Below are 24,256 nucleotides of genomic sequence, written 5' to 3'. Positions count from 1 at the left end.
TCGATACACGGCGCACGCAGGCAACCTACCTTTTGCAGCAGATCGATGAAGTTGTTGCTCCAATAGCGGGGATAGTGCACTGGCGTGTTCAGGATGTTCTTGATCTCCGCCAAGGGCGTGTTCGAGTGCACCACAAAGGGGCGGACGTTGCTGCGCATCTCGTAGGCCACAACGCCCAGGGACCACCAGTCCACTGGGTAGCTATAGCCAGCTGTAATTAAATTGAAACTATCAGGAAGCAGTCAATTATCGCCATCTCCATCTCCATCTGCAGGACATGGGTCTTGTTGAATTAATTCACTTGCTGCCTGGGCAGACATACTTACCCACTTCGTCCAGGGCGCACAGAAACACCTCCGGCGCCATATACGGCTTCGTCCCCGACATGCTGCAGGCCATCGCATCCTTCTGCAGCCTCGTCGCAATATTAAAATCAGTCAAATGAGCGTGTCCTGGAATTAATTTCTTGTCAGTGGGGGCGGGACTCTCTTTATGCATGCAAGTGGCTCCTTCAACTGGGCGTCGAAGTGGGTGGTAATCTAATTGCGTTTGGCTTTCCATTGCATGGATTCATGCATACATGCATAGTGTCTATGCACTCGTCCTGTTTCACCCATGGCCCCCTCTTCGCTTGCAACGCAATAACAATTATTATTTAATGCTGTTTGCAATGTTCATGAAAGAAATTCATTCGAGAATATTGAGTGGAATAAGTGGAATAAGAGGGTGCACTGGTAAGAGCAACTTATAAAAATTCGCATCATAATATTTCCACAATACCCGTAATATATGGCACTCACAATACCATATATACCATATACCACATATATTCCAATATACCATATCCAATACACCGCGGATCATATGCTCCAACGTGCCCCAAGAACACCTCGTTAGTTCACCTAAATGTCATTAAATAGACCCCTAGCACAGCCGCCAGACTGTCTGCTCCTCGCCCTGCGTGACTGTTAGCTCTGGTCGGTCGGTCGCCATGTCCCCATGGCCGTCTCCGGAGGAGCTTCAGTGGCCGTACTGTGGCTGGGTACTGATACAGAACTTGCCGAATTAAATCAATACATTTTTGAGCACGACCGCAATGACATTATTATGAATTATAGACGTGGATTTCCTGGGTCTTGTCTCAGAAAATGAAAAGTCAAAGTTTCACGACGCTTGGCCACCCGCAGCCAGTCCTGTTCTTCGCATACTCACCGCCATCATCCAATAGAATATTATCTGGCTTGATGTCCCTGTGGACCACCCGCTGCGTCTGCAGGTACTCCAGCGCACTGCCAAGCTCGCACACTAATAAGGCCACACTCTGCTCGGAAAATTCAACCTGAAAGGAGAACGGATATAGGACCGAGACCGGAAGTGGGAGTGGCAATGGCAATGGCAATGGGAGAATATGGTTAGAGTCTGGAACTGAGAGCTGCGAGTTGTCGTGTGCGGACTTACTCGGTTCTGTAAGTGATATCTCAAATCGCCACCAGTCAACAGGTCGCATACCATGAATAAGTCCTCCTCGTCTGCGAATGGGGGGTGTTGGTGTTGGTGAGGTGGGGTGTGGTGTGGTGTGTCAGAAGGATGAAAGGTATACGAGTATAAATGTCAGAGTCTCGGGCTTCAAAGGAAATGCACAGAGTTAATTTGCATTTTGATTGGCAATCAGCCACAGCAACAGAAACGGCAACGGCAAAGGTTCCAGGAGCAGAGACAGAATCAGGAACGGAGCTGCTAAGCGGCCAAAGGTAGCAGTGGCAACCTCATTTGCATACTCGTACTTATGACGGTGTTTGTTGGCTCTGGCTCTGTCTCTGTCTGTCTGTCTGCGTGCGGGCTTTGTGCTTGTGTTTGTGTGCACTTACCCTGAAACGAGAACCATAAATTGACGAGAAACGGATGCTCCAGTGAGGAGAGCAGCTCAACCTCCTTGATGACACCGCCAAGCGCTCCACGCATCTCGCAGGCGGTGCGACTCACATACTTCATGGCATATAGAATGCCGCTGTCACGCTTCTGCACTATGCAGACCTGTGAATGTTAGATTGTTCATCTCGTAAAGTCCCAGGGGATGCAGGGCAGCAGCTCTTACCTTGCCGAAACTTCCCTTGCCGATGGCACGCAGTATTTGGAAGTGGTCAAAATTAACTGAAAATGTAACAGAGATGCAATGAGTAGATCTGCGGACTGAATTTGAGAACCGACCTCATCAGTTCCCAGAGATTTCAGAACACTTTTATTGAAAATTGAACACCGTTCGCACCCCCTAAAATATCTAACTACGAGCTACGAGTACTGCATTGAATGGCGCTGTCGGCCAGCTCATTGTCGTTGGGGGACCTTGGCATGGTCTGTCCCAACTGATGTAAGAGTCGCGGGGACAGGAAGAACGGAGGCAGAACATCGACCTCCAGAAGCCGCAGCTGGGGAAAGCTGTGCCCGACAAGCACCTCAAAATGCTCCCTGCCCAGATAGTTGAGCCTCAGCTCGTTCAGTTGCGCACGGCCATTGGTCAGGAGGAAGTCGAAGTCGTCCTTTTGCAGCGGCACCTCCAGCAGGTTGAGCTCAATCTCGGTCAGCTGCAAGCGCCAGATGTGCCTCAGGAGTGGGCGACACCGCTCGAAGCACTGGAGCATGGCCAGCTGGTCAGGCAGAGCAAGGCATTTCAATATTTTCAGCAGGCACAGTTCGTCCATTCTCCACAGCTCCATGGCCCCGCCTCGGCTCCTCTGTTAGTTAGGGTAGGGTGCGTGCGTGTGCGATTTCAATATGTTCAGTCAAGGCTGGGCTACTGGGTTGTACGAGCTGCTTTCAGTTCGCCCCTCTCTAAGCTAATTGTTTTGATGTGCCCCATCCTCACTCACCGTCATCGTCGGCGAGCAGACTCGCGTCGGCTCTGCTCGATGTATTGGCGCCCATGGCTGCTACATTAATGGGTCTCAGTCTCACCAACCAGCGGATCCACCTCGCCGCGGTTCTGGCCTGTTCCTGTGCTGTTCGTCCGTCCTCGCCGCTGGTCTGTTTGCTTGTTGACTCTCACTTGTGGAGGCAGTTGCAAACTCGATCCGTCTGAAACGACAGACAGAGTGAGGCTGAGTGGAAATGGAATAAATGGTCCGACATGTGTGCGGATACGATCTCCATAGCCCCATTTTTGTTGTTGATCTACGGCCCCGTCTAAGAAACAAATTAAGTTTTGCTTGTGCCTCTTTAGGCATTTTAGTGTTGGTAAATATTTAGTGTTGGTAATGTCGATAACCATTAGGTTTTGCAGCTCGTGCCCATCGCTAGCTATCTCCATTTAATAATAATAACTAAACGTGCGGTAAAAGTACCTTTTAAGAAAAGATGTTCCCATAAAAGGAGTGTGGCACATATTATAATCCTGATACTCTTAATTTAAAAAAAAAGTGCGCTAGTCGAGCATCAGTATGTATCCGGTTCACTGCCATCAAAGCTGGCTGAACGAAAACTTCAGGAATCAAACTTACCCAAGTCAGACAGACAAGCCAGAAAAATTCAGTCGGAAAATTCCGCTCAGCAGTCAACAACACAACCGATCCAAATATCTACAAAACATATTACTGGACTGGACGGCACTAGAAAGTAATCGCCATGAGCCGCGGCGACGCCATAAACATATTGGCGAAAGGAAGCTTCTTCGAGGTAGTCGTCTCGGTGCGCGAGAGGGAGTTGGTTCGGAACCTGCGTGCCCTGGTGGCCGTGCGTTTCGAGCAGGCTATTCACAATATTGTGCTGGTCTTTGGCGGTCAGGTGCTCAGAGATGCTGGCACTATCGACGCCATTGGCATCACTTCTGGCGTCGTTGTGCATGTGGTGTGCCGTCGCGACATTGCGCCCAGCGCTCCGACCACTGTGGCCGCGTGCCCGAAACTGACGTCGCGGGACCGTATGATCCGGTCGAAGCCAGTCAACTGCTTGGAATATATGATGAATTCGGTCCAGCTTAAGTTCCTGGTAAAGAGTGATGCGCGCATGAAGGGCATTGTGAAGAAGAATGGGGCGAAGCGTCATTACATCAAGAGCACTCACAAATGGTGCGCGGTGATTTCGCAGGCCCCCAGTCCGGCCCAGCTGGAGTATGATCGCAACCGACGGGATATGTTAATAAAACGCATGGAGCTCGTCCCTGGTGGGTCCCATCTGCTCGGTCGCATCGACAGCAACCTGCGCAGATCTTACGAGAATACTGTGGCCTCGACCTATCAGCAATTCTCACACGGCCCTGTCAATGGCGCAAATTCCCAGCGAGGACTCGAGAACAGACAACCTCTGCCCAACCCTTGGAAGTCGTCCTGCAACGCCTTGAACCTGGGCGGCGCTGAGGCCATGTCCATATTTTTGAGTGCTATGTACACGTCTTTGCAACAGCGCTATCGCGAGCAGCTGCAGCAGCTGATCGAAATGGGCTTCGATAATCATATTTACAACATGAACGCTCTGGTTCTCTCGTCGGGTAGCTTGGAGAATGCTATCAAGCTACTGCAATTCTGGGACCGTCTGGAGCAGCAATGACCCTTCCCGGCACACACACACACACCCATGCACGCACACACACACCCTCGGCACACTTTTACGTTTTGGATCTGTTCTATGGTACATACGGACATACCGCCTGTTTAATGTATTAAACAAATTAAATAAACTGTGGCTTAACCCCTGACCCAGTGGCGTCCCCTGGCGGAGGGAGCGAGATATGTATAGCGGCCGGATAGGAAGATAGGGCAACCAAATTTGGTTTCCAGGCTCATGTGATATCACACTATTACAAGTGTATTTCAAAAATTTCGGCCCGCTCACTTCCGCCCCCACAAAGGGCAAAAGAGTGTGGCAGTCACAATTTTAAAGATACGATAAAACTAAAAACGCAGTATCGTAGAGAATTACCATATCTATCCGAATGCTGAATGTGATTAAGATTGGATCAATAGCCAGAATGAAGAAATTAATTTTCAGTTGCTTACCCCACCTACTCCAGCAAGAGACCCGCTACTCATTCTCTTTCTCGCTCGCACATTCTGCCTCGTTCAGTACAATCTACATGTTAGATGTAGAATATACATAGTAGATGTAGATATCAGATGTAGCAAAAAAATGTAAAATGTAAAATATATTTTTTTTAATACTAAAATTTTAAATAATAATAAGTCCAAAAATGTAAATACTGACCGAGTACGGGTATAAGTAGAGTCGCGTCCCCAGAAGCAACTCAAATGTTCCTTCTCAATTTTTTTTTTTAAATTTTTTTGTTTTAATGCTCAGGAAATGTCGAAACAAAATTATATCCTGTTTTTGTATTTTTTGTGCATAGGTGCATTAATTATGCGTAGTTTAAGGTATCGCTCATAAAAATCTATAGAGAAACGGTTAAGCGAAAATTCTACGTTTTCTTGACGTCGAAACTGGCTTTATTAAGACTTAAGACTGGTTCTAAAAATACTTTCTTATGAGTGCCAAAAAAGCTGCGAAAATATGTTAAAATGTTTCAAAATGGGGTTTCATCTTTCTGGAAAATATTGCGAAAAACAATAAAACCATTTTCAACCACCATATTCGATCTCGTAGTGAATATGTCGGCTCCCCATAAAATATAGTCTTGTTGGTCTTTAATAAAGTTTACCACTCTCGCAGATCACTCGATTTGCGGGAGAAAATAATAGCTCAGCAATTTTTTATTTCTTAAATGATATTTATTACCAACTTCAGTCGTTATCTGTTTTAGACTGCCTCTTCTTAACTAGCTTTACATATTTTGGAGCTTGACTCAGAAATAAGCTTAACGATAAAGCTTGCATATACATACACATAGTGCAAGCATATTTACATATATATGTACGTATATATCAATATATTGCCACCTCAAAGTCAAATACGCGAGTTTCCATGCGACTCAAAAATAGTTTAATGTTTTCGAAATATTCTGTTTAGTTATAAACTCGATTCTAGTCGTTTTGTTTTCATCTCAATATTTTTCACCATTGGCATAAACAACCACAAGTGATGCCACGCCGCGATTAATTGGAACCAGTGTTTTTTTATGATTGATTGGAGCAATTTTTTCGTGCCTGGCATACGTATTTGGATGGCTTCTGTTGTCCCACTCCTGCTTCCGCTGGATGAGCCGTTGCTTTCCTTTCCTTCAGAGATCTATCCATCAAGACGTCTTTGCGTTCAGCCCCTGACAGCTCTCATCGCGTCTCGTCTATCAAGGAGTTGCTTGGTTCCGTTTCCCCGGCGTCATTGGAAACGTATCAATTTTACGCCATTCGCCACCAACCACAAATACACGCCATCAAATCAGTATACACATGTACATATGTATGTACATTTGTTGATGGTTTCCATCACGCTGGCTGTCGCAAATGGTTGTTTAAAAGTTCCACTACGCTTGGGTAGTCCAATCCCCAGGATTGGAAACATTCTGATACAAGGAAGGAATGATCTATCCAGATAGAGATTCCTGTCCTCCTGATCAAGAATATACATGTATATATACATATGTACGCTCCGACCAACGAAATAATGGAGTACACTTCCATGGTATTGATTTACACTCCGTCAAAGAATGTTTGGAATGGTCCTTGATTTGTTTATCGTAAGAAAGAAAGAAAAACTCCCTGTTAATTTCAGACTTGATACATATAACAGAATGAATATTATGATTTCTGTATTTTGTGTTTCATTAATTCCAGAATGGGGGAGAGAGTGTATGAAAAGGACATCCGACCCCATTAGGTATTTAACTTCATAGGGCGAAGAGCATTTGAGCGCGCTATCGGCGACGGGAACAATGGCATTAAGTTGGTGGGAAAAAGTGTCCCACGGGTGCCGACTGAGCTAACGAAATTGCTCCAAAGTCTAGCTGCTTCATTAAATGCTTAAAGGAGCGGGAATGGCCTCCGGGTGCGGGGTGGCAGGCGCTTTTGTGTTTCTCATCGCTAATGTAGCGAAACATTCGTCCGTTTTGCATGCTCATTTTTGCATTTAAATATTTTATGAATTCGACAAAGCCAAGGCGCCACGGCACTACGGCACCGGCACCAACACCATCACCAGGAGAGACATCAGCAGCTCAGACTGTCCTTTGATGTGATTGCGTGGAAAAGAAAACCAGTCAGCAGTATACGATATCCCTGAGCCATGTGTCACCTTGAAATCCCCATTGGGAGTGGAGAAGTCAGCGAACGTGATTCTTTCTCTTCTTTTTTTTCTGCCGTCAATGGTAGTATGTATGTATATGCACCTGGCCCTGTTGGTCTGTTCCTCTGTAGATTGACGTGGGCTGCGGCTCTGGCTGCTTTTATTTAAATTAGAAGTCCTTTATTGAGTTACGTGAGAAACAATTTCGTCAACTTTGCTGTGGTTTGTGGCCAGCCTCAGTTGCGGTAGCAGCCAGGGAGAGCCCCAAGTCAACTTCTTGCTAAATATTAATTTTCCAGCGCATACGCTATCCGCCAGGAGTAAAAATTTGACTGGAAGCGGACCGTTTGCACCCTGCTCCGCTCAGACATTGTCTACGTTCGCTACAAGAGTGGGTGGTATCCATTATTCACTTTAAAAGCGAGAAACAACGAGAACAGCTAGCTGTTGCGTGTGGCGGGCTGGGAACCGATTTATAAGGACGATTTACGGTACATTCGGCGGGCACCATCAGAGAATAACATGCCAATGGTGATGCTGACATGCAAATCCTTTCGTGTTCCGACTCACCATACCCACCCCACTCACTCGCACCCACTCAAGGCGAGCGTGGCTGTGGAAAAAGGGGAGAGAGGGCAGAGGCGCCCGCCCAAAGGGTCCACAGAGCACTCATAAACCGGATTTCGGATTTTATGGATAAGACGCTTTTATCTGTCGGAAAACGAAGTTACCTCGACAAAAGCATTGGCACGGCAAAGGGTGACACAACGGAGTTCCACTTCAAGTTTAAATTCAAGTGGCTCTTCGCGGTCCGTATTGAGTCTGGGACTGAAGTGATAAAGGGGTTCGTTGCTGCTTAGCTGCTTAGCTGCTCTGCTGGCCTTTTTTGCCTGTCTCTGTCCTGTTTCCTGCGACTCATTTCCGTCAACCCAGCCGGAGTTGCACAACTCACATTTCACGCAACACTGCCTGCCAAAAATAATTTATCAAATTTCAACCGGATCAGCGCGGGGGCTCTACTTCCCTTATCGATTTTACATAATTAACAATCGCCAGATTTGGGCGCACCGAATTGGGTCACGTGGGTGGGGTGCGCTCCGCTAGCCATTAACCAATGGGGTATGCACTTATCAAATGGTGCTGCGCCATAGGCAAACACAGCATAAAAGCGAAACTCGATCTGCGAGGACTCTGGAGCTGTTTACACTGGGTTCCGTCCATTCGCAGACACGCATCAAACATCGCTCCCTTGACTGCCAAATGACAGCAGAATCAATTAAAATGTCGCCTCGATTCTGCTGCTCGGGCGTGGGGCGTGCTGCGTGGTACGTGTTGTATTCGGTTCGGTTCTCTGCAGACTCCAATTAGAAGAGCGCTTAATTAATGCCAATGCTTAAAATATTTTCCACAAGGGACGGAGCTCAGACAAATGGCGCCGAATCTGACCCAAGCCCACCATTAGCAGCAGAATGAAAGGCAAAAGCAGACACCGGGAAATCAGCTCTGAAAATTTGCATTTTTTACGGTCTTTTTCCCGTTGGCTCTCCGTTTATACTGTCATTGTTCTCCTACCGCTAATGGGATAAGACCCTCACAATGAAAATCTAAAAAAGCAATCAGCGGTGGCGGCTGCTGCTTGCAGACTTATGTTTTAATTCCTAACTCGATTCCCAGGAAAACTCCAAACTGTGCGCTCCAGAACAAACGAAAGCTCAAAATGCGCATTAATCCCTGGCGTGCCTCGGGCCTGCAACAATGGGTCCTTTCCTTCAGCGTCCCCCCTTCCGCGAACTCCTTAAAGGATTACAAGTGTTGACAAAACCAACGCGGGAGTGGGGGACCGCCAGACACATGTTTCCCACGACCTGCCGGCATCCCCACGTCCCTCCGGACGCGTGTGTATAGCTACAACGCCACAATGGCGACGCCTTCACTATTCAGATTACTTAATCATAATTCATATGGGGAAGTGTCGGAGTGCGCCTCCTTCACAGCACATTAACACAAATCCCAACGCAGAGCATACCATGCCAAGAGCAGGAGGAGCAGCGTAGCAGATGGGCGGCCGTAAGCTCCAAAGGCCAAAGGGGAAGGGCCTCGTAAACGGCTGCATTTTATGATATTTGGTGTTTACGATCAGAGACCTAAGAGAATCAAAAAATACGACTATTACTCAGATTACGAGTACAGCAGCCGCCGTTGTCCGTTTAATGATTTGAAAATGTTATGGCGATTTAAAACACAAATTTACTTGCGTTTTAATATTTATACCCCACCCATTACCCACGTATAAAGGAAGGGAGTTTTTTGTTAGTGAAAGCCTGAAGGAAGCCTTTCCTGCCTTGAATCAGTACTGACTGGATCAGAATTGCATCAAGTTTCGGACATGGAAAATGTGGTTGCGACTAGACATGATGTGGAAGTGAATTGAGTACAAGTCTGTTCCGTGGGCACTGTCTCTGCCTTAACTGAACTCTGTTTCAATCAACCTGCAAATCAGAATCAGAATCGGAATGATGACATCATCATCATAGCCAGATGAAAAATCTATAATTTGAAGCGACTCGGTGGAGCCGGTGGATGCGCTGTACACGTTTATAGCCGCTCAGTTGGCGTTTAAACGAGACATTGGGAGAGCTTCTATATATCTATATTAAAATAAAATTAGTGCTTAGAATAATCATAGATGGAAAATAGAGCAACATCGACGGGCGAATCATACAAGCATTGTGGTGTCAGAAGTCACAACCACCCCCAGAGCTGACAAGTAAATTCAATGGTACGGACCCATCCGGACGGGGTTCATTGACATCCCGAAGGGAAGGAGAGTCCCTTCCTCGCGCCTGCCAGTTGGGGCAGCAAAAATAACAGTACGAGAACACGAGCAAACACACTCCCTCCAATCGGACACATCAAAATTTGCTTAAGTCAGCAGCGCACTTTGGAACTTTTTGCTAGGGTCTGGGGGAAGTGCTTCTTGAATTCCTAAGATGGTGGGTAGGGGGTTACCACTTGGCTCCTTTGAATTTATCGATTGAGATTGCTCACTGCCAAGATGTGGGTCCCTCGTCCTTCTCGTATATTTGCATGCATATGATGTATGTACATATGTATGTATGCAAAATGTATGTGTGCTCTGCTATTCAAATTGCACTCGCAACATTCTCCCTGCCTGTTGTTAATGGTCCAAAATGTCGGCTCAAAACATGCCAAGACATCTAGGACACGACCCTCACACCCAAAGGGGGACTGTATATATGTACAATGTACATATGTACATACATACATACATACATACATACATATGTAAGTTCGTTTTGGTACCTGCACTGGGAAAAGGAAAGCACATCAAAATTGTACTTCTTGTTACTTTGAACTCCTGATGGATGGATGTACATATGTATATGTATACATATATGCACATATTTATGTTAAGGCGGTAGAGTAGCCGGCGAAAAGTCACGCGATTTCCAAGATAAGCACTCAAACACATATACTATTATGGGCATGGATAAGCGCCATTGCCGCTTTCATTACCGTTACTGGTGCCGTTAGTATTACAGTTAGTGTTAGCATCGCCGTCGGCAAATCACATTTACGAATCGCGCCTCTGCGTCTGTGGCCGTGCCATCGGAGCGCGCGGAGAACAACCGGTGGCCGCCATTGCCGGAGAACAACAGAAGACAAAACACAAAACAGGACAGGAATGCTCGGCTCGTAAGTGGATGCACAGTACTCATTGTTTACGGTTTTACGCGCACAGCGTTGCCGGACTGCCACACCGTGTGAGAAGAGAAGAGAAGAGAGCAAAGCAGAGCAGAGCGGACAGACACCAGCGCGCAGACTCGCAGGAGAGCTAAGAGAGCGTGCAGTGCAGTTCTTTTCGGAGGGAAATCTGTGCCGAGTGTTATGAATGAATGCCAATTAGCCCAAGCTGGTTCTGGCTACACTTTATTATCGTGATTATTTTCGTTATGTTATGCTTATGATTGGGAGGGCAGGGTCTTACAACCGATGCTTGCTGCCGGTCGGGCTAGAGGGGCATCATCCTAAACGAAAATTGATTGGTCGCATACATCCCGAGCCAGAGCTAAAGAGATAAACAGATAGACACGGAGCCATCCATCTCGCTGACGGATGAGGATGAGCCGGTACCAGGAGCTTGCTGCCAGGAGCACATGCTCGGCTCGGCTATTGTCTGCATTTGCCTTCTAGTACGAGTATTAGGTGGGCCGAGTAGGGGTGGGGTAACTCAATGAAATTATTTTTAAAGTGCCTCCAAATGATATTCTCCTCAGACATCGTTTTAATTCTCTCCCGTTAAGTGGGCTTACACTTGTAGCTCTTCATGCGAGTGCCGGAGTCACCTGAAGGACCTGGAGCTATCCTCACGACCAGAGACCCTGTCCTTTGCCGTCCCCCCTTGGAAATAAATTTGTGAGCTGTTCGCATTGTTTACTCAAAATTTCATTGTTTATTCGGCTGATAATGCCGCAAAGAGATAGAAATGAGAGGCACACAACCGAAATACCTCTGCCGGAATACATGCTCCCAATCAAGAGCATTTCCGTCGCAGCCTGCCCCTACCCCTGCCACGCGCTCCGAATACTCCTAAAAGGCTGTTCGAATTCTACAAAGTCAAAGTTGTTTGTCTTACAAGTGGGCCAATACGTACGATCCAATGCGGTCTAGGGCGCTTTCTATGTGTATCTGTAGCTGTCGTGGCACTCCACTGCTTCGTCCTATGGCTAAATTTCTAAAAGGTATATCAGCTGAAGAAAGCTGGATGGAAATATATTCAAGCGCTCTCTCGTGCAAGAACATATGCCACCCAAGCCACGTGTAGCTTTCTGGTGTGTTGAGAGTGCTCCCAGGTACTGTGCTGTGTGACCATCTGACAGGATTCCGAATTGTTTTCCACATTCTCTGCTCCTTGCTGGGCTTCATACTCATACAAAGAGTGCCTTAGTACAAAGCACACAAAGGCGCCACCAACAAGGATGGATGTGTACTCGGTGTTTGGCCGGGAAGCCTGCTGGATTCCACTGCTGCTGGCTGCCATTTCAATTTGCCAGGTGCCCTCCCCCTCCCCCGTTTCTCGCTCCTCCACGGTCATGGGAACTTTTTCTTTGCCATATCCGACCGAACCTCCTCACCTCACCGCCCACCTGCCGCACCGCACTTCATTACGCCCCAAGCAACAGGCGCCGTTTGGGATTTCAATTAATTGAATTAAACGAGTCGTCTCACAGCAATTTCAATGCCGAGGTCAGAGCATACGCAGACTCTGACCTTCTAACATCATGCTCGTTGCAGGGGCCCGCCCCGATTTGCTACTGCAACCGTAACTTGCAACCGACTACATCCGCTATTTAAATCAATTACAAAGAACCACTAGATGTGCATGGAAAAGAGGATTTTCGTTGTCATGCAATCAGAAAGATTTCCCCAGTGTCCCTTCAATCATTTTGTATCGTTCTGGCAGGTAGCAGCGTTATACCAGTGGCATCTTGAAATCCAGAGGTTCAAGAAAAATCCAATTATCTCTGTTAGTTAGTTTCCTTGCTGTATCCACAAGAATTTTATTATTTGTATTTTCATTCATGGCATAAGCATCTGCAATTATCTCACTATCTGTCAGATTATTCTACTGCTCTTTAACCTGTCAATGGACGGCTTGCGAACCGGACGCTAAATTGAGATTTTTAAAATCGCCTTTCCGTTCTTGACGGCCTGAAGCAGGTGAAATCGGCTGACCTGATGCTCCCCTTCCTCCACTCGCACCCTAAATCAAGTCAGTCAGTTGAGCTTTCAATTTCAGTCCATGGGCTTATGCCAGCTCTTTTCTCTCGTCAGAAGATAACAAGAGCCCAGGACCCTTGGACTCTAGTGCCATTTGATTCTACTTTCCTTCTCACCGTGCTGTTCGTACAGATACTCGTGTCTAGCTGCTTCACAGCCTCTGTTGGCATTGCCATCTGGGCAATATTTAATTATTGAACTTTTATCTTCTGCTATTAAGGCTCTGTACGCCTTAATTTTCATTCTACTTCATCCTACCAAGGTATCCTAGGTATCCCAGAGAAGTTCCTCTGTATTCCGAACTTTTAATCAACACTAATGTGCCGGTCCCGAAATGAGCTGCTAGTTTCCATCGTAGTTGGAACTAAAACTTCGGCAACGAAACCAACTAAAGTACGGGGAACAGGAACGGCAACAAAAACGCAATTAGGTTTCGGGTAGTTTTCAAAATTGCACCAAAAAGTTTACAACTGCAATAGTTCCACGGGCTTAGGGGTATGGTGGGGAGCGGGCCGTGCACCAAGCGGAAAATCGTCCAACAAAGGGAATCAGCCAAACTGGAACAAGAGCGTTTTGAGCGGTTTACTTTTCCCTTTTGCCTGTGTGTATGTGTGTGTGTGTGTGTGTGCGTGTGTGTCGGAACAGCTCAGCGGAAAAGTCATGCAAATGTTTGATTAGATGCGAGATGGGGAGGGATGTTCGCCCCATTTTCGGTGGCAGTCGAGTATCCTTTCAAATGCTGGAGCCAATTCTGTGCTGGCAATCAATATTATTCGATTGCATAAACAGGGAGGAGAGGAGGCGGAAAAGCTTCTTTTTGTTCACATATTCATCTGTGGCTAGTTTGTTTGGTCTGAAAATTTCATTAGACAATGTTACGAGCTATGCTGCAGTCACAGTCTTGTTATACCCTCAAGATGAACGAAGTACTTCGACGTCCTGAGAGTGCACACAATATTTCTGCTGTTTTAAGTTGCTTCGTTTAAGCAGAGTTGCCCGGAGAGGACTCGAATCCCAGTGAATCCCCCTGGACCCCCTGGTCATGTGGGCCCGAGACTCTTCCTTTAAGCAAACATGCCACAGGCGCCACAGACGCGGTGGGGAAAGAGAAGGAGAGGAAACAAAATATTTGCGACGCGAACAGGCAAGTATGTCTATTGCTCAAGGTGGCTGGCATGTTGTGTCCTCCGTTATTGTGGCTGTTATTGGCGTCGTTTCTGCCATTGCAAGGAACCCAACTCCTCCCCAGGCGCCAGAGCAGAGCACGAGCCCCCTTTCATACATACATATGTACATACATATGTATGTATAAGCACACATACGCGTGCATGGATACGGATTTGGATATGGATACGGACACTAACACGTAAAATCGCGCCATTAAAAGTTTCAATATTTTGCTGCACACTTTGAAGCTGCCCTGCCCGTCGTACCTGCCGATCCTTTCGCAGCTCAAAATCGTGTCATATTTTATGCAATATTAATTGGGGTATAAGGCCGCTCTTGGCCCGGCCCGATTGAAAAATGTGTTCGATGCTCATGCTGGCATGCCATTAGGCATCAGCCTCGTCATCCGCCTCCGTGGCCGAGAGCAGCGCGTTAAATGTGCCGGGCGTTGCGCTAATTGTTTTGCATTAATAATCAGCCCTGCCGAGTGCCTGGGATCACCGAGTCCTTGGTGTCCTTTGGCACTGCCTCATAATCCAGCCAAATGTCACTGGAGGGGGCGATGAAGCGAGACCGAGACGCGGTCAGAGCAGACGGAGGAGACGGAGGAGAAGGCTCGTGGCGTGGCGATGGTTTTATTAACGCTTCATAAGCTACCAAGTCGAGTGGCCTACACGGAGATGCAAGAGCATGTAAACATTTCACTATTGCTGCAGGACCTGCCCGGGATTAGCTATGCATGCATGACCCAGCTGCCGTTCCGGCGCGGCAAGAGTTTGTCGCAAGATCTAAAACCACAAGTTTGTTATTTAGCAAAGTTTTTGTTTGTTTTTTTTTTGCTCACCCACCCCATACACTGGCTGTCAAAGAGATGTGGCAGTGGTTGCCGGCCACACAGATGTCCAAACATACAGACAGACACAAACGGATGTCCCGCCCAAGGCTTGTCCGCAGCTCAGTTGGCTAGCAAAGCAAAGTAATTTGCACTCGACGAGTTCATGGGTATACGAAAATTGTATTCAGAACTACCCAACTTTCTGTAGCAACACCTGGATCTCAGACACCTGAAAATCGTCTTCAGTTCACATGGAGAAGCTGCCTTCGATCCATGCTCCCTTAATCAAAATCAATCAACTTTTAATCACAAGTTTGTATGCAATTTTACTGTCAATACGATATATATGTAAGTAGCCACTAATATACGGTATTGTTAGTATTTATTCGCCTGGAATTCTAGGCGAATTTCGCCCCGTGTTCGGGATAGTTTCTGCCTTCTAAGCAACTGTTCTTCCTTTACCAACTGGGCGAATGAACCACTTAAACTTTTTGAAGCAAAGTGAGTTTATTTACTAATTATGTATACTTACATAAATAACCCTTAGGTTACGGGTGGTCATAGCTCTTTCACTGGATTTGTGTCTGCTCTTGTTCGATAGTGTAAACTCTTGCCAACTGCTCCCACTCCCACTGCGGCGGTTAGTCAGAGCTGCGCTCCGCTTAATTAGCACAAGCCATTAATTATACTTTTTGGTTCCATTCGGACTCTATTATTGCATTAAAAACCCCGTGTTTTTTCTCTGTCAAACTCGGTTTCGTTGCCCCGGGCTACCGACGTGTTTCTGCAGAGAATTAAATGTCAGAACCAACTGAAACTCAATTCAGCGTTTAAAGCTCGGTGCATGCATGGGATTGGCATCTCGCCCACATCCCCTTATCCGGATGGGATTATATACTATATGTGTATATATATATATACAAATATTTAATGGGATTTGGATGAAAATCCGATTAATGACTTTTCCCCGATGTGACAGTGGCAGTGGCAGTTGCAGTTGCAGTCGCAAAGCTACAAAGTATTTCTCTGCGGCAATTGCAGTTCTGTTTCTGTTTCGCTATTGTGTGTGTTCAAATTCATCGACATTTGTACACAAAAAATACACATGTACTACATACATACATGTGTACATATGTATAACCACTTCGATTCTCTTCAATTCAATTGCAATTTACTTTCACCACTTAGCCTTTCTGTTTGGTTAAATGAAACTTTAATCCTGCAATTAAGTTTAGCAAGTAATCAATTCAAGAAACAGCTGCCCCGCTCCCGCTCCCGTCCCGTTCCCTGTTCCGTGTCCTGTCAAAAAGGTGTCCCCGCCGGGTTGTGTGTGTTTGTAAAGCTTCGGTCGGTCTCAGTTTCTGTTGGCAGTTCTGGGCCACCATCAATAATTGCCCCTAATGGGCCTGCTAGACAAGCATGACTCATAAATGCCAATCACGGGCTCCTCATGGACAAAGCACGCCCACATGCGGTGCCTCGATGGGTGTTGGTGTGGGTGCTGGTGTGGGTGCTGGTGTGGGTGCTGGTGTGGGTGCTGGTGTGGGTGTGGGTGCGGGTCGGACGAAACAATAAACTTTTGAAGGCTGCAGAGGATGGCCCTGGGGGTGTGGAGGCAGCCAGCCAGATGGCACTGACCCGCCGGGCAATTCCGTGGTCACATTTCGCCTTTATTATCAAACCTGATGTCGTCCTCGTCCTCTGCCGGCAGTGGATTATTATTGCATATGTTATGATAAGCGTTGGCACCTCGCTCCAAGCACAATCACCAGCACCAGCACCTCCAACATCCAACAACAACAACAACAAAATCAGCCCCTCGTCAGCCTCCTCGCGGCCAATGTGGCCACTGGGTGATAACATAATAGCAACATGGCCATAAAAGAGCTTGTTTGTTTGCTTCTGGCCAACAGCGCCCGCAATTTATCGTCGCTGGACTTTGGAGAGCAGGCCATTGAATGGCCGACGGGGAGCTACTCTGCTCACCTCCCAGCCCCGCACTATAAAGTTCTTCTTTTTTTTTCCACAAATGTTAATATTTTTGCTTATCAAAGTTTCAACTTAACTAAGTAAAGGAGACGAAACTTTGGCAGGAACTTTCCGAGCTAACAGACTCCCCTAAGAATCCGGAGATGAATAAAAATTGTTTCTATCAAAATATTCTGAGAGTTTAAGCAGGGTCTGGTTTTAATTACTGTACTATGTACTATGTTGCAGTTGCTTATCCTTTTCCATATGCGAAAAATAACTATAAAAGATTTACATAAATTAAGGAGCTGCGGGAATACTTTTTCCTGTATCACATTCCGTAGGAAAATTAAATTAAAAAAAATGAAGCAATATTTGCTCAGCTCAGGAATGCCAATACCTCGGACTGCAGCTTTTCTGTACTCTGTACCCACAGAAACCCACTCCGAGCTCTGTTCTGCATGCATTCTGCATTCCTTTTTGCTGGAAGCTTCTGCCCTGCGCTCTTGGCTCTTTGTCTCCTTTCATTGCTGGTCGCTTAGTAGTTGTAAAGGGGTAATAAGCAGTCCTTCGGACAGGGAAATGCCTGCAGTGTGGGCTTGCAATGGCAGGAGGACGGCCATGGCAGAGCCAATAATGTTATTAAAGCTGATGGTAAACTGTTGCATGCCTTCCATTGTGGCCATTCCGTATGCAGTTGTAGTTTGCTTCGGCTCTTCGGTCGGGTCACCGGGTGCAGAACGGTACACAACAGAACGCAATTAAAGAGCACAAAAGTGGACCAGAAACAGAAGAAGAAACACCAACAGGAGCAGCACAGAGGAGGACAAAGAGGTGCACTTGAAAGCAATTTTCCCAGAGTCAACAAAACCGGGAAAAAGTGCAATTCCGAGTGGTTCGTGGACGCGAACGGGGAGGGGGACGGGCAGAAGCAAACACAGAAAACTTTGTTAAGCTCTGGCCAATGGCAAGTGGCAGACTTTGCGGGCTTAAAGTTTTCATTATTTATGCTGCCAACTGGCTTACGAACTTGCCGTTTTCGAGTGGGCAAGTTCAAGCTGCTGCCGACTACCCAGTCGAAACTCCACTCAACTCAGTACTGTATGGGAGCAAGTGACCATTTTAACTTCAACATACGAGTATTTCAGTTGAACGCCCAAAGATAGGCAACAGAAACAGAGCCAACTCCCTGCCAGAGATGCTCGTCAGAGTGCGACCGGACCCACTCGTTTTGAATTAAGTTACTGTAAGCCATGTACTGAAACGAGCTGGTACGGATTGACTTGCTGGGTGTCAGCAGGCCGGGGTACTAAGCGCATTTTACAGTGGCAATCGGCAGGGCTGGTCTTGGCCCTAAAGCCGAGCTGCAGCTGAGCAAGAGATGGCAATCGAATAGGGTAAACAGACCCATCCCTTTGCCTTTTGGCCTAGGCAAACAAGTGTTTGGAAGCCAGCAGTCAAGAGCTCAGAGCCCTGGCTTAAGTCGATGGCGAAAGGCAAACAAACTGAAAATGAGATTTACGTTTCGTTTAGTTGAACAATGTGGCATGAGGACAGACCTGCGCTTGGGTCCCGTCCCTCTCACATAGGCCCACGTACGGAGCCCCAGAATGTGTCCTAGTCACAAAAGTCAATAGTCAGGCAAAACTTGAATGTGTTGTCAAGGATACACAAACGGCAACAGGCATCACAGAGCCCCGGCACGGGCTCGAGTGTGTAGATATGTCATCACAGAACCGCTTTTGGCACACACAGAAACTTTAAGCTTTAAAGCAGAGGTATGAGCTGGACTAAGACCTGAATAAGACCTAAATCATATTAAGTTCTAGTCAGAGACCACAAATATCGCAACCATAACTGATGACAATAATTGACGGTGAGGGAGAGACAGCTGTGGATTTAAATACTATTCAATGCTCTCCCAGATAATTCAATAGCGTATATTTGTATATGCCCTAAAAGGCTACTTTGCATTCTCTGATTAGTTGCCTTCTGGTTAAGTGCAGCCAATTTCGGCTTTACGTTGAACGCTTTTGTGCCATTTTGTCTGCCCGATTCAAGGAGACACTTCGGAAAGGGGTAATGAAGAATCGAACCGGAGGAGGGGAGGTGAATAAATATTTGAAGCATGCTTGTCACATTGGTATTGGTATCATTCAACCATCAACATATGGCTAACTAACGAGTTAACTAACGACTTATATTTTGGTCGATATTTCGAAACAACCGTTTTCTTTTTTCTTTTTGTCTGGTCGTAGCTTCTGTGTTCTTTCTTTCATCCCATATAAATCATATTGCCACACGCAATGGGAAATACACGACTCAGCACTGTAGCTGAGGCAACAATAACCGCCTCTGCAGCGATTTCTGCCGACGATGCGATCGTTCCTCAGAGGGAAAAAATGCTGGTATAATTGCTGACCATCGCAGTTGGCTTATTGCAAACTTGACAATAATATAATTTTAATTCCAATTCTTTTTAGCGAACCATAGAACCACAGTTTCCACACCTTATTTTATTTTCATACCCCACAACCAACTGTACCCTTATGATAATCCCGCCTTTTTATATGCTTTAAAATCTAAATACACAAGTGTAAATATAAGTGCTGAATGCTGACTTTGCACAGACCGATCATCAACCCCACATACCGCCACCCATAGCAATAAGACACCCTCCGCCAAGTGCAGATTTACGTAAGAATGAAGTCCCACATTGTACCGCCACCCATAGCAATTCTGCAAAGTCGTCCAGTTATGTAATCATAAGCTACCGATCGACGGTTTTACGGTTAAATAGCGCCCGGGCTCGGAGGAACAAGACAGTCAGTACTGAACCTGGGACTTAAGAACAAGTGAATCAATAATAAATATTACATATAAAAATCCAGAACTAAAGCCAAGTGAGTGTTGTTATAAAAAACTAAACTTTCGATTAAAATTAAAATTGTGTGTCGTTTTTTTCATTGATAAAAAACCCAACGAGAGGTAACTATGTGGGTAGCTTCTAAGTCCGCGACTCTACTTTTATACCCGTTTTCAGTCAGTATATACTTATGTGAGCTTTTGATTTATGTGGAACTTTTAAATATTTTATCAGTTTACATTTTTTTGCTACATCTCCTCCGCTAGAGCTAAGCAAGGATGGCAGAGTGTGTGAGTAGTGTGTGAGGGGAAGAGAGAATGAGTAGCGCTGCAGCACTGAAAGTGGGTGGGGTAGCAAGTGAAAATTAATTTCTGTCTTCTGGCTATAATAATGATCCGCTCTGATTTATATTCGGCAATATGGTATACATGTATAGTGATTCTCTACGGTACTGCGTTTTTAGTTTTGTCGTGTATGGGGTCGGAAATGTTTCCGTCTCTGCGTTACACACATGCACTTCGACCAAATATTTAATATACCCCTTAACTCATTGAGTACGGGTATAAAAATATGCATTTCAAGCGATACCAGATGACAACTAGAACTAGCATCATAAACAAAGTTTGACTGGGTATCCATACATATGTATGTATGTACATATGTAAATATGTGATGTATTTATGTTCGCTAGAAATTAAAATATGTTTTGCTACGTTTGCACGGAGCGCCTGCATTTAATTACGTTCACTATTTGTTTAATGTTATTGTTTATTTGGAACGTTTTTGTTCGCTTACACAAACGTATTTGTTGTTCGGCAAAAACGTTTATGTATCACTACTACTAAGCTATTTAAGCCATACGCAAAATTACCGAAAACAAATAAAACTGCATCTTTCATCTCTTAATCGTTGGCTTTCAAGATACATTTAGGGAATCGTTAATTTGTATATCGCTTAAATTTGGTGTAGACGCACACCAAACAAAACAAACTAATGGTAAAGACCCTCAAATGTTGCGTTGCCAATCATTTTCATTATATTGCTGGGCAGAGAAACTTCTGTCAAGTAAGCAGATCCGTCGATCGTCGACAGATTTTGGTAGCATAAGTCAGTTTTATACAGAGTATTTCGCTGAGCGGAAGGAACTTACTCGTTTTGCCATGGCACATTATATACTCAACCAATCCCTTATATCAACAGTATTTACCTAGTATTGAATAAACGATTCAATATAAAATACAACATCCCGTGAATGAATTGATCAAGCAATTCAAAACCCAAATTTTATAATTAAAAAAATGTTTAAGATTGAGGTGAAAAAAACGTGCTTAAAAGGCAAATTTAAATGCATTTTGCTCAAAAAGTACTCAAGCTAGAAGAACATTTTTTTCCCTAAGTTAAAGAAAAAATTTAGAATATGAATTAAAAAAAAAAAAAATATTTGTTGCGATTATATTTTATTACATTTTTTTAGGAAACGTAATTTTTCACTATTTGGACTGCACGAACAAATAGTGGCAATATTCAGCAAACAAAAAACAGAGATCTTGCTCAATATATTCTTTGTTTCAAATTCAAACTAGCTAACAATTAACAAACACATTTATAAGGTACAAATACGTAAATTATAGATTAGCCAAGCCAAGCCCTTGCTATACACATATGCATATGCATTTAATTAAACATTTTAATATTTAACGAAGCAATTTTCCCTACTTTCAAATGGGGCAAACATTTCAGACAAATATAATAATTTTATATCCGGAACGGCTCTCATTTGTCTTAGTGCGGAAATTTTGGGATCCGGGAAGCTAACAGCAAGTTGAACAAATCTTTGTTTTGTCGCTTTTCTTGTGAACTATACATAGGTGTTAGATATTTGCTGGAAAGGCTTTTCTTGCACAGTTTTTAAAAACGCTTCAATTGCATTTCTATTTCATGATTAAAAAAATTTTTTAAAATCCACTTCGCTTTTAACCGGTGACACCCCAGTTTTCTTGTGTTTTATGCGTGTATTTGGTTCAGAAACTGTATGATATCGTATGTGGTAATGGTCATTAACATTTAGACCACTGTGCATCTTCAACGAGCTGCCTATCTGTTTTGGAGGAAAATAAGCCTTCTAATCGGGTTATGGAAAACGATGGAAAGCGCCGTTCTTACTTCTCCTGAATGCATTGCTTCTTTGAAGGAAAAATATTGAAAAAAATATTGTTGTGTTGTTATTTGTGTGGTTCGTGTTCCTTTCGTTTCGTCGGGCACGCATTCGTTGTTTTATCTTTCCAAAATAACTTCAAAGAAATTCGATTTACAACGTTATAATATTTATTTATACCGGCGGCTAGCTGAAGCCAATTGCTCGCTCTTTTGCCCGGCAAGATAAATGTACGCAAGGGGGTTCGGTATGCAACCTATGGTGCTAGAGATTAGATATTTAGATATTTACATATCTATGCAATAGGAAATGGCAGCGCTTATTTATGATAACTATGATGATTTAGCTGCTGCTTCTGGCTGATGGCCCGAACAGTAAGGCTCAATTTAACGTGAACAACTTAAAACGAAATGCCTGTTGGTCGCCATTAAAGGGTAACCCGTAAAGACGGGTAAATGTGTGTATGTGTGCGATTCTCACATACATGTGTTCGTTTACCGTTACGGCACTAAACACGTGCAAATGCATGTATTCATACGAACTTCCCGTTTTGTCGCCGTAAAGAGGGCAAATGGTAGGGACGGGACGGGACCCATGGGGACTTACCACATACATATGTATGTATGTATGCTAGGCTAGCTAGCCTTTGTATGCGTGGCGCATATGTACATAGAGTTCCTTCGGTTTTGTTTTTATACCCGTACTCAAAAAAGAGTTCAGGGGTATATTAGATTTGTGGTAAAAGTGGATGTGTGCAACGCAGAGAAGGAAACGTTTCCGACCCCAGAAAGTATACATATTCTTGATCAGCATCAATAGGCGAGTCGATATAGCCATGTCCGTCTGTCCGTCTGTCTGTCCGCCCGTCTGTCCGTCTTGTTTGTCGCCTGGATCTCAGAGACTATAAGAGCTAGAGAAACCAAATTTGGTTTCCAGACACATGTGATATCACACTGCTGCAAGTGTATTTCAAAATTTCGCCCCGCCCCCTTCCGCCTCCACAAAGGACGAAAATCTGTGGCTGGCACAATTTTAAAGATACGATAAAACTATAAACGCAGTATCGTAGAGAATCAGATGGGATCATAATTATAGCCAGAATGAAGAAATTGATTTTTAGTTGTTTCCCCCGCCCCCTCCTGCCAGTAGCAACCACTCTACTCATTCTCTTTCTCGCTCGCACACTCTGCCGCGTTCAGTGCGCCCCCTAGCGGAGGAGATGAGATGTAGAATATAAATTGTACATGTAGAATCATGTTAGATGTAGAATATACATTGTATATATAGATGTAGATAACATATGTAGCAAAAAAATGTAAAATGTAAAATTTTTTTTTAAATTATAAAATTCTAAAAAATCATACTCAAAAATGTATATACTGACTGAGTACGGGTATAAGTAGAGTCGTGTCCCCAGAAGCGACTCACACGTTCCTTCTCGTTCTTTTTTATGACACGATTATTTATTATTTAACCTTTGTTTGCAGCAATGAACAACCAACCAAATCGAGGAAGTAGAGGGGCCAGACCGAAGCACTCCATGCTGAGCTCGTCGATGGAACTGATGGCCAGGACAAACGAGGCGCAGTCAAGGGCGAACAGCGAGCAGTCCAGGGCCAACTGGCTCCTAGTCAGAGCGCTCCAGGAGCAGATTCAATACGACCGGGAGTTGATTCAACTCCGTGCCAGGGAGTTGAGGGGCAGCAAAGGGCGCGAAAATACCCGTTCCGCCCGATCTGTAGAGAAGGAACGGGCCTCTGCGAAAAGAGCCGCCAGCGTCGAGTGTGAGGAGCCCAACAAGCAGCCCAAGAAGGAGCCAATGTGGAACCCAAGGAGGAGCCCCAGCCCCAGCCCCAGCTCCAGCCCCATACCTTTGCCCTGTCCATGCCAGATCTAGACTTTAAATAAAAATAAAAGAAAATATAATAAGAAATAATTTGTGTTGAATTTGTTTTGGCAGCGGGACTTTATGCCTATTTTGTCAATATTTTAATCAAATTTTTGTTCTTTACAGATGCAGATCATCAAGAAACTGCGGATTTATCAGGTGGCGCTATCCACAGCAACGGCAGATGGGCAGCATCCACATCTATCCGATGCCCATGCCAGTAAGTCATCAAATTATCCACTTCTCTGCATACGGCAGTCTAGAGAAATTGATTCCCCCTTGCAGGTCTCCACATGGAAACGTACGAGGTGCACTTTCTGCACTACTGCGACTTCTAGCTTTGGGAGATGGCCACGGAAATGGTTCCCAAATTGTGCGGCGTCTTCACCATTGATATGCCATTTGGCTGCA

At 45.1% G+C, this 24,256-nt stretch overlaps 3 protein-coding genes across 7 annotated transcripts in view; 2 read left to right on the top strand and 1 right to left on the bottom strand.

Moving 5' to 3' along the window:
- Positions 1–24,256, bottom strand: part of LOC111068847 (serine/threonine-protein kinase 32A) — a 29,374-nt gene that overhangs the window by 2,212 nt on the left and 2,906 nt on the right. The window contains exons 1-8 of one of the 5 annotated variants that reach the window (XM_022358591.2): positions 10,489–10,825; positions 2,868–3,072; positions 2,096–2,151; positions 1,869–2,034; positions 1,459–1,529; positions 1,213–1,339; positions 327–452; positions 30–211 (exon numbers count right to left, since the gene is read on the bottom strand). In XM_022358591.2, the coding sequence (XP_022214283.2) occupies positions 30–211; positions 327–452; positions 1,213–1,339; positions 1,459–1,529; positions 1,869–2,034; positions 2,096–2,151; positions 2,868–2,922 (783 nt within the window). In that variant the 5' untranslated portion in view covers positions 2,923–3,072; positions 10,489–10,825. Of the gene's footprint in view, positions 1–29; positions 212–326; positions 453–1,212; positions 1,340–1,458; positions 1,530–1,868; positions 2,035–2,095; positions 2,191–2,299; positions 2,819–2,867; positions 3,073–10,488; positions 10,826–24,256 lie in introns of those variants that run through there. The other 4 variants (XM_022358596.2, XM_022358595.2, XM_022358592.2 and 1 more) reach the window with 4 other exon arrangements.
- Positions 3,497–4,687, top strand: LOC111068848 (ubiquilin-1). The gene has a single exon (XM_022358598.2). The coding sequence runs from the start codon at positions 3,619–3,621 to the stop codon at positions 4,537–4,539; it is 921 nt and encodes a 306-aa protein (XP_022214290.2). The 5' UTR covers positions 3,497–3,618; the 3' UTR covers positions 4,540–4,687.
- LOC111068849 lies at positions 19,733–23,866 on the top strand. Its single transcript, XM_022358599.1, has 2 exons — positions 19,733–19,839; positions 23,445–23,866. The coding sequence occupies exon 2, from the start codon at positions 23,447–23,449 to the stop codon at positions 23,852–23,854; it is 408 nt and encodes a 135-aa protein (XP_022214291.1). The 5' UTR covers positions 19,733–19,839; positions 23,445–23,446; the 3' UTR covers positions 23,855–23,866.

The sequence above is a fragment of the Drosophila obscura genome, unplaced genomic scaffold (assembly GCF_018151105.1).
Source record: "Drosophila obscura isolate BZ-5 IFL unplaced genomic scaffold, ASM1815110v1 contig_4, whole genome shotgun sequence".
Taxonomy (NCBI): Eukaryota; Metazoa; Arthropoda; class Insecta; order Diptera; family Drosophilidae; genus Drosophila; species Drosophila obscura.
This window is presented reverse-complemented; position numbering and strand designations above follow the sequence as displayed.

Coding starts and splice junctions, on each gene's coding strand:
- LOC111068849 (XM_022358599.1), top strand. CDS start 23,447: ATGAACAACCAACCAAATCGAGGAAGTAGAGGGGCCAGACCGAAGCAC.
- LOC111068848 (XM_022358598.2), top strand. CDS start 3,619: ATGAGCCGCGGCGACGCCATAAACATATTGGCGAAAGGAAGCTTCTTC.